Raw genomic sequence first — 11,644 nt, 5'->3', positions numbered from 1 at the left:
CCTGCTGAAACTTCGGGATTTGGATGAGGAACTCCAGAATGAGATTCCTGCCAGGTCCTGTCGCCTGCATCTCCTTTCCGTCACGGCTGGTGCAGCTTCCAGCAACATCCATCCCCTCTCCTCTACCTCACTGGGCTGTGGCTACTTCCTGAGCTACACAGATCACACTCAATTATTCCCAGCATGCAATCCATCTAGGAGTACAACTATCAATGATTTTCATTATCAATTATACTGCCAAATGTTTGTTTGATTAAATGTTTGGTCTGTAAAGTCAGAAAACAGTGCAATATGTCCATATCAATTTCCTAGAGCACAGAGTGGTATCCTTACATTACTAGATTTGTCCAACCCACAGTCCAAAAACACAATTCACAATTATTTGTAGATATTCTAAGAAGCTTGGTAAATAACTAAAAACATGAATTGATTATTTAAATGTTCCAATTGAATGTTGGACAATCGACTAATCAAACAATTTAGTAACCGCTCTTAATCCATTTGTATTACTCCATCATTCCATCAAACCACACCTAGCTGTTGTGTTTGTATCCACAATAACAGGTTTGGATCATCAATAGCTTTCCATACAAGTCCAGTCATGTGTGCAGCATCATAAGACAAAATTGTTCTCTATGCAAACCGCATTAAGCCTTTCATATTTCAGCCAATCATCAAGCAGATCTATGTTAGGGCCTAAATTCAATGGTTTCATATGTTTAACAACATATGCATCAATCAGAAGCAATGGCTTCTTTAGTCTGTAAATTCATCTAGTACATCATTCATGGTGGCCCTACAGGAAAAGTCAGAGGATCACCAATGTCAGGGATATTTTCCATCAAATAAAACAACTAACTTGAGGTTTAAAACCCCCCTCTCTCCAATATTAAACAAAGCGTGGTGATGACTGATGTTTTTATTGTATAAAGTAATTCAACTGTCTCATGGCTTTCACTTCAAAGCGCTGCAGCAGAAACTGGCATATTAATGACACAATACAGCCCAAATTCCTTGCTTTCACACAAATCTCCAGCACACACACGGATTTACAAATCTTCCCTTCATAACCTCTAACACTGACTGACATGTTTACGCCTCTGAGAGGTTTCAGCGCAGTTTTGGCACCAGACTAATGTTTGATATCTGCAGGTATTTTCATATTCATGTCTCCAACGTGAAGTCATTTTCATTCATTATTTATAAGTTTACTTTGAATGTATCTTGAATTCTGTCCAGGATTCAAAACTAAGGGTTTTACTTTTGTTTGTGTGCAACTTCTCTCGAGTAATGTCTAGCCGTGCAGAAACCTTTGTATATATGTCTCTATGATATTTGCCCCCACCCAAAAATACAACCTTGTGCTCACAGCGTGGAAACATTTGGATTAAAATTATTAACAGCTACAAGCATTTTCACAACAATGTCCTTGTTCCTTTATCTGTGACTATTTATTTGTTAGTCAACAGGGAAGCAGGACAAAACACTGTCCATTGCTGTGAGTATTTAACTACAATCATTCTGAATATCTCAAAGCTTGAATAAACCAGAACTAACAGTAGATGATGCAAAAGGTTTTAAATGAGGATGAACCAACCCTTATTTGATTCCAAGCACTGAGCATCACTTTTAGATCTTTGCTATGAACCAGAGATATTTGATTAACACTCACTTAAGCTGTATTCCAATGTCATTTTATAATGTGTTTCTGTTGCACTATATCTTAATGCTTTTAATGTTTGGTTTTCATTCTTGTGAAGCACTTTAAAATGGTCTTGTGTTGAAATGTGCTATTAAAATAAACGTGCCTTCCCTATATACATGTGTACATAGAGAACCAAACAGCAGGGGATATATCCTTGATATTAGCGGAGTTTATTACCATTGGATATTGCTAAGCTAGGCAAGGTTTTGCTCCCCATTTCCAGTCTGTAAACTAAGCTAACTGGCTGATAGTGGTATAAAAGCTGATAGCTAGACTAATGAGAATATTTGTACATAACATGTACAAATATTCTTTTATTAATAAAGCAGAGACTGATGCCTCCATACAAGTCACCGCTTTACAATCCTTTCAACACGGCCACAGTCTCAAAAGGAAGCAGACCTGGACAAGAAACCGGCTTGCAATATGTAAAGAGTTGATATGGCAAATGTACTGGAGGCCATCCTTTTGCATATTAAAATTTGACTTACTATTCCCTAAAACATTTATTGAGTTGTTTATACCGTCAGAACAGTTTATAAAGGATTCCCCCACTCCACATGTAGCCAATTACTCCACACACCGTTTGCATCCATTAACAATTACAAGCCTCCGCCTGCCTTCTGCTTCTCCCCGCTTCCATATTCTCCTTCCAAATGTACATCCACCCTCTGCTCCAAATTACCTCAGATACATTAAATCCATTCTGTTTCTACACCACCTTGAACTGAGATCGATGGCAGACTTCTTCCCGCTGCCCCAGATGTTGCACTAGCATTTCTGCACTCCCACCATATGCTCTTGTCACTCTTATTTCAGTCTAAACAGGCAGCCAACAGGTTACATATCAAGAAATACGGTGCCTAATTATAACAACTGCATTTATTTGCTGTTGCCCGTGGCTTTTGGAAAGTATCAACAGGAACAATAGGAGCTGACATGACTTTACAAACACGCTAATTATTTGATCTCACAAACAGGACCCTGCTAGTTTGGCCGACCTTGAGAGTAAACAACAAGCGTGTGTTTCGTGGCCTGCGTGGCGTGTGTGTGTGTGTGTGAGATGGGGGTGGGGATTGAGGAAAGGGGGTGTTGGCTCTGTAAACTATAATTACCCTCGCGCATGCAGACACACAGGTATTCCTGCCTCGCTAAGCAGCAGCGGAGGAACATAAGGAGGCAGCGAGCTCGGATAGAGACCAACAGACTGGCTTGTTGCTGCTGCGGCACAATAGGGTGTGAAAAGCAGCGTGCGAAGAAAGCAGGAGAGTGAGGGATGAAGGTTTTGTCCTACGTTTCCCCCCTCCCACTCCCTGCCTCGCAGCCTTGACAGCTTCAGCTCATTGTATCTTCAATGCCCCGGCCTTTCAGGTAGATGTGCAGGAGCTGTATAGAAACCATGCCTCTCAGACTGTCCTTGAAAAACAAACTGCTGATATACATGACAGGTGCATCTGATTTATTCCTGCAGTTCAGTGTGGAGCCGTTGTTGTTATAGCATGCCGGCCATCTGCTATTGTCATCAAATGTCTTTTTTTTCTTGACCAACTGAGGCTTTAATAGCATACAATCGAGATTCTTTAGAGGGATATTGATTTGAAGGAGTCCTTACACCAACTGGAGATTGCATAGCTTTTTTAGCACAACTGAGTAAGAATAGAAAATACAGTGTAAATAAATAAATGCTTATAATTTCATCAGAAATTCATTTGAATATGTGGAAAACAGCCAACTAGGTGCAGCCTATCTCCAGAATTCAATAAAAAGATGATTTCACAATTTGTAATAGCTACAAATATTCAAAAGGCTTGTTTTGCCAGTCAGTCAGACAAATAGTTATTTTAATGTGTCCTGGTCACCACATGAAGCTCGACATGTTTTCATCTAAGCCGGCCAAAAGAAAGTTATTACTAATGTTATTGCTAGAGAGATGTTTATAGTTGACCTGAAAGGTTATAATGTAATATGCAAATTACATTTTAATATAAAATCGCGTGTCAGTGTTTTGTTGGTTGGAGTTCTTCTTCCGAATATTTATCTTTTAATGCTCGAAGTATTCGCTATTAATTATTGCAATGCTTTTTTTTCCTTTAAGACTTATAATAAACCTGCTATAACGTCTCAGTTTTCTTAAAAAGAGTCTAAATATTGACCCTAATCATTTGTTAAAGACACAGCAAATGTATATTCAACATGGTAATTAAGAACTTGGCAGAAAAGGGATGACGTTCAAGAAGTGACTTTTTTTTCAAATGTTGTAATCTGTAAAGGGCTCTGAAGCACGCTTTAGTGTTTATCAAAACTTAAGGGTGACATTTCCAGTGCAGGATTAAATCCCACAAAAACGGACAATTCCAAAAAAAAATGTTTATAAATAAAAACATGTGATCTTTTGAGTTCCAATGAATGAGTAAAATGTGCCACCCCTCCTGTGGTCTGATTGGAATACATTTCTCCAGCATGAGCACTGTAGGACTGAGAGTCAGTTTGTGAGAATTTAGCAGGTTTAAGAATTATTTCGAGCCTTCAGAATCTTTATAGAAAAACTTAAATTAGAAAAACAACTCTTGAACTTTCACAGAGCATTCCCACAAATGAAAGACTGATCATATTATCCATTTGTGTACAGAAGATTAATGGATTTAAAAGAAAAAAAATCACGTGCATCTTGTTTTCCAAATCAAATACGCCTATACCATCTGCAGTGTTTAGTGGATGAAAAATACGCTTTATGTAATCTTCCTGCAGCCTCACACGGTAACTATTAGCAGTGTTTGTAAAATACAATTCAAGTATAAAAGTGAGGATGAACCCAGCATAGAGGTGATTTTGTGATCACATTTGCTGAACAAAGTAGAACCCCAACATTTTTGCAATAATCATGCAAAAATGACCCAGTATATTTAAGACATATAGGCCCTGCGTGTTTTGTGAACACTTTCATTCTTACCTCCGTAATAACCGTAGGCCCCGGGTCCTAAGATGTCGGGATCCTCCAGCCTTCCTCCCAGGGGCCTCATCCTCCTCGGGCCCCTGAAGAAGGCGTGCCGCCGGGCCCCCAGAGCACTGAGCTGCTTCATTCGTCGCTCTTTGGATCTTCTGTTCTGAAACCAGACCTGCATCAAACCAGGAAGACAAGAAAAAGATTATCACCATGACACTGCTTTATCACTGTTAGCTTCTACTGTCTCATGCCAAGAGTACAAACCATTGTAAGATTTAAAATCTGATCCTGATAACTACAAGATTCAGTCTGTTGCATCATGCACAAACACAAAATACATGAAGCACAACTGACAGAATTGAAAACAAATGTATATTAATCAGCTTGATTTAAATCCTGATCACTTTGGTTCATTTCACAGATCTGTTCAACTTCATGCTCACTGTTACAGAGTTTGTATGAAGCATCATTAAAATGCAGATTGTAATAGATTCAAGCCTTTGAACGGGCTGGTATTTAAAAGCAAAATAGTCATTCTTTATGAAAAAATAAATGTGCATCTGTTTCATCATCCTCTCACTTCTCCGACAGCTCTGTAAACATTTTGAAATGTATTTACAGTATTGTTTCGCATTATTTTAGGTTTAGATTCTCTGATCTTGGCATTCAAATGGCACAAACAAACTCCTCTAATGCTGTTAAAGTTCAACTAAACGCGTAAACCATTCAAATGCAGTTCCAGCTCACAGAAAATGTCAAAACCAACCAGAATATCAGATTTGCATAATAGTTTTATACCAGAATTGTTTGGTACCTGTAATCCACCCTTTTATAGACACAATAGAAGTGTGACAATATTTCTCCAGAAAGCACAAAGTATCAAAGACTCAGAAACAGAGGAGTAAAGTCTCATAAAGATGTTCTGTTTCAAATGAAACGCGTTATCTATGATCGTATAAAAAGACACAATACAGAGGATTAGCAATTGTGCCCCAACACACAACCTAATGCAACTTAGTAACATTCAAATAAACAGCTAAAGCTTCAAATCAGAGCCTTTTCACCAACGCTAGATAAACTGTATTTGAAGAGGAACAAAGGAGGATTTGACTACACACCATATGGAAGAGTGTCTGCATTATAAGCACATCACATATCTTGTTTCGCCTTTGCATCACTGCTGTATAATGATGTATGCTCACCGCAGCCAGGCTACACCAGAGGCAAAATCCCACTGTGCTGCAGATTAGCAAAAACACACACACAAAAACACCTAAAACCACTTAGACGCTGTTCTATGTGCTCCGGCGGCAGAGGCGACACCTGCTTATGGAGAACAATCGTCTAACTGTAGGGTACATTTTTATGGAAATGCTCCCGCTCCCCTCGAGAGAGCGTTGCTTAGGGATTACATACACATGCTGGAGAAAGCAGCGTGGCTCACAGGGCTCCCCGTGTTGAGAGCAATGGTATTTAACACACAGTGAGCGAAGGAGGAGGAAGATGACGAAACACAAGCCTCCATTTTGGCTCCAAGCAACACACAGGAGTGGGGATCACAGCGGAGGGACGGACTGCCTGATTGATTGATTGATTTATTGACTGCTTGATTGAGCTCTGTTGATGCAGCTCACACACACACAAACACACACAAATACACACACACGCACACGCACACACAGCAGCCTGCAGTATATGATATAGAGGGGGCTCTGGAGAGGCCCTGGTCTGCTCTGATATGCAGTGGGAACAGGCTGCAAGTGAGTAAGAGCAGAGAGGTGGGAAAGGGGAGGGTGGTATGTAAATCTGTGAAATCAGCGATAATTACAGTGAGTGCACAAAAAGCCACATCACAGTTGGCAGAGATGGTGCTAATCATCCTGACACAGTCTGCAACTCAGACACTGTGTGTGTTTCTGTGTGTTTGTGTGTATTTGTGTTTGAGGGTGAAAAAGGCAGACAGGGTCCAAAACAGTGTGTGTTTGTGTTCAACTGCAAATCATGTTTGGAGGTTCTCCTGCCTCTGGCAAAACACAAAACTAACCTTTTACTAATTTCATGGCTGTGCAACATGTTTGATTACTAAAAGAACCGCTGTCTGCACAAAATAAATTACATTCTTTAAAAAAAAAAAAAAGGTATTTATTATATCAGTAAATTGGATTAGTAGAACTTAATTTCAGGGCATAAATGAACGCCTGCAGGTATACAGCGACGTGGAAATTAAACGCAAATAGGAGTGGAATTTATAGGAATACAAAAAAGTGGAGTGAACAGACCATATTTTTTAAAGTAGTGCTTTAAATAAAATCATCAGTGGAATTATTCTAAAAGTAGAAAAACAAATAAAAAAATGTGAAATGTAGAATATTTTGGGGCTACTTTAAATGATAAAAGACAGGGGAGATTACATTGTTATGTGGGGAAATACAACTCATTTTAGGCCACACACTGCTTCCACATGATTGAGTTTTACTATAAAACTGTTGTTAAAATACAAATTATAATGCAAGATGACAAAGATTGTCTTTGTCACGTGTTTAGGCAATTATCCCCATTTTAGAAATATTTGTATCATTATTATTTGAGATTACAATTCCATCAAAATGGCTTTAGCAATATAAAACGTGCACATATGGAATTTGTGGGGGATAATGTCAGATTGAATCTATATGCAGCTAATAGAGCACATTATGTTTGACATTTCTCTAACACATGATGAGGCCTTCAATTAAAAACTCAGTTAATTCCAGCTAAATCAAAAAGCAATTTATAATCCGTAATTTGTCTCTAATTTGTCTTTGTCTCTGCTGCCCCTCCCCTATTTCATTCAGTTTTACGCACACAGCTGATCCTACCTGGATGACGCGCATGTTTAGTCCTGTTTCCTGGGCCAGTTGTTCCCGGATGTGCCGGGTGGGTTTCGGCGTGGCGACAAACGCGGCCTTTAACGTTTCCAGCTGCTTGGCCTTGATGGTGGTCCGGGGCCCCCGCCTTTTGGTCCCCGAGTTCTGCTCCTCATTCTCAATATTGTTCGTTTCCTTATCAGAGGACGTGGAATTGTCCGTCTCTTTTATGTCGTCCTGTATTGGGTCCTGCAGATCCGGCGATAAACTCCTATCTGTACACGACGACACTGAGGGGCAAACAAACAAGAGGAAGGTCACGATCCGAAATGTCACGCAGGAGGAGGGGGGGTGTTTTTTTAATTAGGCTTGGAGATGCACAGCGGCAACACTACAAAATATGCATTCAAAATATGTGTCATATTTCATTGAAAACTGTCAGAAAAAAGGCACATGGGTGAGATTTCCCCCCTACTTGATTGTGAATGTGCACTATCCTCTTTTTAATGCACCTTTTAGTTACATTACCCATGTTACATTTTTTTCTATGTTATAGGCTATTCAACGTCTCTGTTATGCTCAATGTATGTCTTCTATTGGTATTATACATTTTCTGTGGCTGAGATGAGCGTTGGACTGCAATTTCTGCAAATTAAGCTTAATATTATATTATTATTATTATTATTATTACTTATTGAAGGTATTTGCAGATTTCATAAAATAGCTTGTTAAATATATCACTGAAGACTATTTCTGATTAAATACATACAGAAGGCTACATTGCACATGATTGAATATCACACACAAATACGTCTATGTGCACATTTGGGCCGTTCAGGATAAAGGAGCGTCAGTCTGAATGCACAGGCGGGATGGGGATGAATAGACTGCGGGAAGAGGAGCTGCACACACGGACACACTAACGTCATCCCCAGCGGATCCTGGTGTACAATAATAGAAAGCCATTGTCCTGCGGAAGGCAAATATTGAAACCAATCATCTGACAAGGTTGTTGTGAAATGCTCTCCACGGACAAAGCAAAGGTTCAACAAAAAACTGAATATGACGGGACATTATAGGCTCCATCATATTTTCCTCCATTCAAAAGCCAATTCTATTTATCAGATGTGGATTTATTTATTTGTCCAGAACAAGGCGATTTGAGATGGAAAAAGAGACGAACACACACTGATCACGGCTTATTATCGCGTTGATTACCTGAGTTCAAGTTGACTTCCTTAATGGCCCCGGAGCTGGCGTAATCTTCTTTGCACACAAACTTGTTTTCGTCTATCACGTAAAGCTCCTCTCCCGTGGACAGCTGCTTGTTACACACCATGCAGGTGAAGCAGTTCAGGTGGAACACTTTGTTGCGCGCTTTGCGGACCAGGTCGTTTGGAGAGATGCCCTGCAGACAGCCCGCGCATTTAGTGCCAAACCGCCTGCAAAAAACGAAAAATAATGTCAAATATATGTTGTTTTTTTGTTATTAAATACAAAAGCGAGATTGCATCGAGTTAAGGCCCACACAAAATTATGACAGAAGAAGCGCAAAAAGCCCTTGTTGGGGACAAGACATGATTTTAAAAATCAGCCTTGATTTTCTCCAAATAACCATATCAGTAATAATAAGATGTGATAATTATATCATAATAGTTTGGTAGGAATATATAGTTCCAGCACTAACACTTACAAATAGGCCATTATTAACACAATCCAAAATATAATAATGCTAAAACTGTTTTTATTTCTAGCCAAATATTATAATAGCACATACCAGCACAGAGTAATAATAACAGCATGATAATAATTGCAATAATAATAATAATAATTATAATAATAATAATATATATTTTAACACTAAAACAATGCTTAGACAATGCTTCTCATGATTCCAGTAAAAGTCCGTATAATAATACATTAGCAGTACTATTCAATATTTTTGTAAAGTATATGTATTTAGTAATAAGTAAACAACCATTCACAATAAACAAAAAAGCAAACGCATGTCACCTGTCTCTATCTTCTGGGAACAATTTTAGTAGCGACGGAGACGCGTTCAAACGAAAGAAATAAAATAGGAAAAAAATCAGTCTTTGCCTTTTTTATATTGAGGATCGAGAGAAAACGCATGCTCATTATTTTGATGGAGGTGCTCTGACAATAACCCCACGCAAAACGTATTAGTGACAATCAACACATTGTAGCCACGGATATATTATAGGATTAAGCAGAGTAGGAGCATCTTAGCGTGAAAATCTTCTCTTAATCCATATTCACCCGCTTAAATACCGAGTGGGAAGACTCATCAATTTGATACACAAATAACCCAAAAATAAATTCTGCAGAATACCCCCCCCCTGATTTGGAAGGACTGCTTTTGTATTTGCATAATGGAGGAAAGGGGTGAAATAAATCACACCTGAGTATTATTAAGACTTATTCAGTGAGTGTGTATCACCTGCATTAATGCTTTTACTAATATGAAGAGTTTAAAGGCAGATGTTGGCTCTCTTTAGGCCTGTTATACCTGGATTTTGAGCCGGCCTGTCGGGGGGTGCTTAAGCCTCAGGGTGAAAGCAAGCACTCCTTTTGTGGAGCATTGTTTTAACACTAATGTAGGCTTGTCTCTCCATTTGCAATGGTATCGCTCCACTGTCCCCTCTTTCACATGCATGGCCAAGCCTCCCCCAGCGAAAGGGCACAACTCTACTTACACAACAAATGGACATATTAGGGTGATTACTGTTTCGCCTGGCTAATGGCTGGCCATTTAAATCCACCGCTTGATGGGACCTGCGCTAATATGATGGCCAAGGCCGTGCGAGGCCAATAACAGCCCGTCCGGACAAAGGCTAATGTCTTACATGTCATTAGACAATTTGGGCGAAAATAACTGACACATACAAATGAAAATGATGCTAAGAGAGTGCGACCGGACAAACAAGGGCTTCACTTATCACTCAATTACCTGAGACACTTTTTAGGAATTGTGAACCGGTTAATAGCCTAATGGGTGTTTGGGAAAAAGTGTTGTCTGGATCTGGAAAATAGATAAAAACGCAGAATACACGTGGATGCACAATGAAATTAAATGTTAGTTGTTTTGTTGTAGAGGCCCCATTTTAAAAGGCCAAAAATACACGACTGATCATTTATTTTAAAAGCCTGCTATTTAAATAAATAATGTACACTTCTACATTGGTTTTTGGGCAGCTCTCTTCTGCTGGTAATATAATTACACTTGCCTTGACTTGATATTTTGGCCTGCCTTCACACAGAAATTATTTTCAGGCTGGTATGTTTTTGTATTCCTCTTATCTTTTAATTGTTTGTACCCCTGGAAACATTGACCCTAAATCAAAGTATTGTGAGTAAAGACGGGAGTCAGAGCACATATTAAATAACTTTGAATCCAGACTCGGTACCTGAAAAAGTCAGTTTTGCAATAGAGCTTCCCGTCCCTGGAGAAGCACTTCTCGGAGAGGGCGCAGCTGCACTCGCAACACTGGACGCACTTGGAGTGCCAGGCTCGGTCCAGCACGTTGAGGAGGAACCGGTCCAGGATGGGCCGTTCACAGCCGGCACAGTGTGCCATCATGTCTCCGGCCTGCAGGACACCGAGTGCCGACCTGCCCACACGGACTGCGCTGCTCGGACTGGGGCAACCCGGGTCTACGGGGAACAACGTCTTGGCTCCGGGTGGTGGGCTGTCAGGCGAAAAGTGGAGGAACCTCCCGTTGAAAGGCAGCAGAGGGACAATCCCCGAGAAGGGTAGTATTAGTCCTGGTCCTGTTCTGCTGCTGTCCTGGCACTTGTCACAATCCACAACCCAAAAGAGAGGACGAGAGGCTTCAGCTGCGCCAGCTGATGGACTGGGTAATGGACAAACCGGACATGTTTTCTCACGCCAACTCAGTTAAAACATCATTATTCAAACGCGTTTATTTCTAATAATTCATCCCTTCGCTCATGCTTTGTTTTGGGTCCAGTCATTTCCTTACGGGCTCACCTCGCGCCGCCACTTTCTCATCACTGTGGCTGTGGTTATCACGAGGTTTTGCCAGCGCTCACATTGGATAACGCCCTCGTTAATTCCCGTGGCAGGAGAGCCAATCAGAACACAGTTGTTATGGTTACACGTTCATA

General features: G+C 40.1%; 1 protein-coding gene across 1 annotated transcript in view; it reads right to left on the bottom strand.

Annotated features, from left to right (window-relative positions):
- The window catches only part of lhx5 (LIM homeobox 5), an 11,732-nt gene extending 634 nt beyond the window's left edge, over positions 1–11,098 (bottom strand). The window contains exons 1-4 of the mRNA XM_034123466.1: positions 10,924–11,098; positions 8,714–8,937; positions 7,508–7,785; positions 4,656–4,821 (exon numbers count right to left, since the gene is read on the bottom strand). Coding sequence (XP_033979357.1) covers positions 4,656–4,821; positions 7,508–7,785; positions 8,714–8,937; positions 10,924–11,096 — 841 coding nt within the window. The 5' untranslated portion in view covers positions 11,097–11,098. The remainder of the gene's footprint in view (positions 1–4,655; positions 4,822–7,507; positions 7,786–8,713; positions 8,938–10,923) is intronic.
- Positions 11,099–11,644: the final 546 nt, after the last annotated feature.

This window comes from Trematomus bernacchii, unplaced genomic scaffold (assembly GCF_902827165.1).
Source record: "Trematomus bernacchii unplaced genomic scaffold, fTreBer1.1, whole genome shotgun sequence".
In the NCBI taxonomy this organism is placed as follows: Eukaryota; Metazoa; Chordata; class Actinopteri; order Perciformes; family Nototheniidae; genus Trematomus; species Trematomus bernacchii.
The sequence above is the reverse complement of the archived record's forward strand: the minus strand, read 5'-3'. Positions and strand labels throughout refer to the sequence as shown.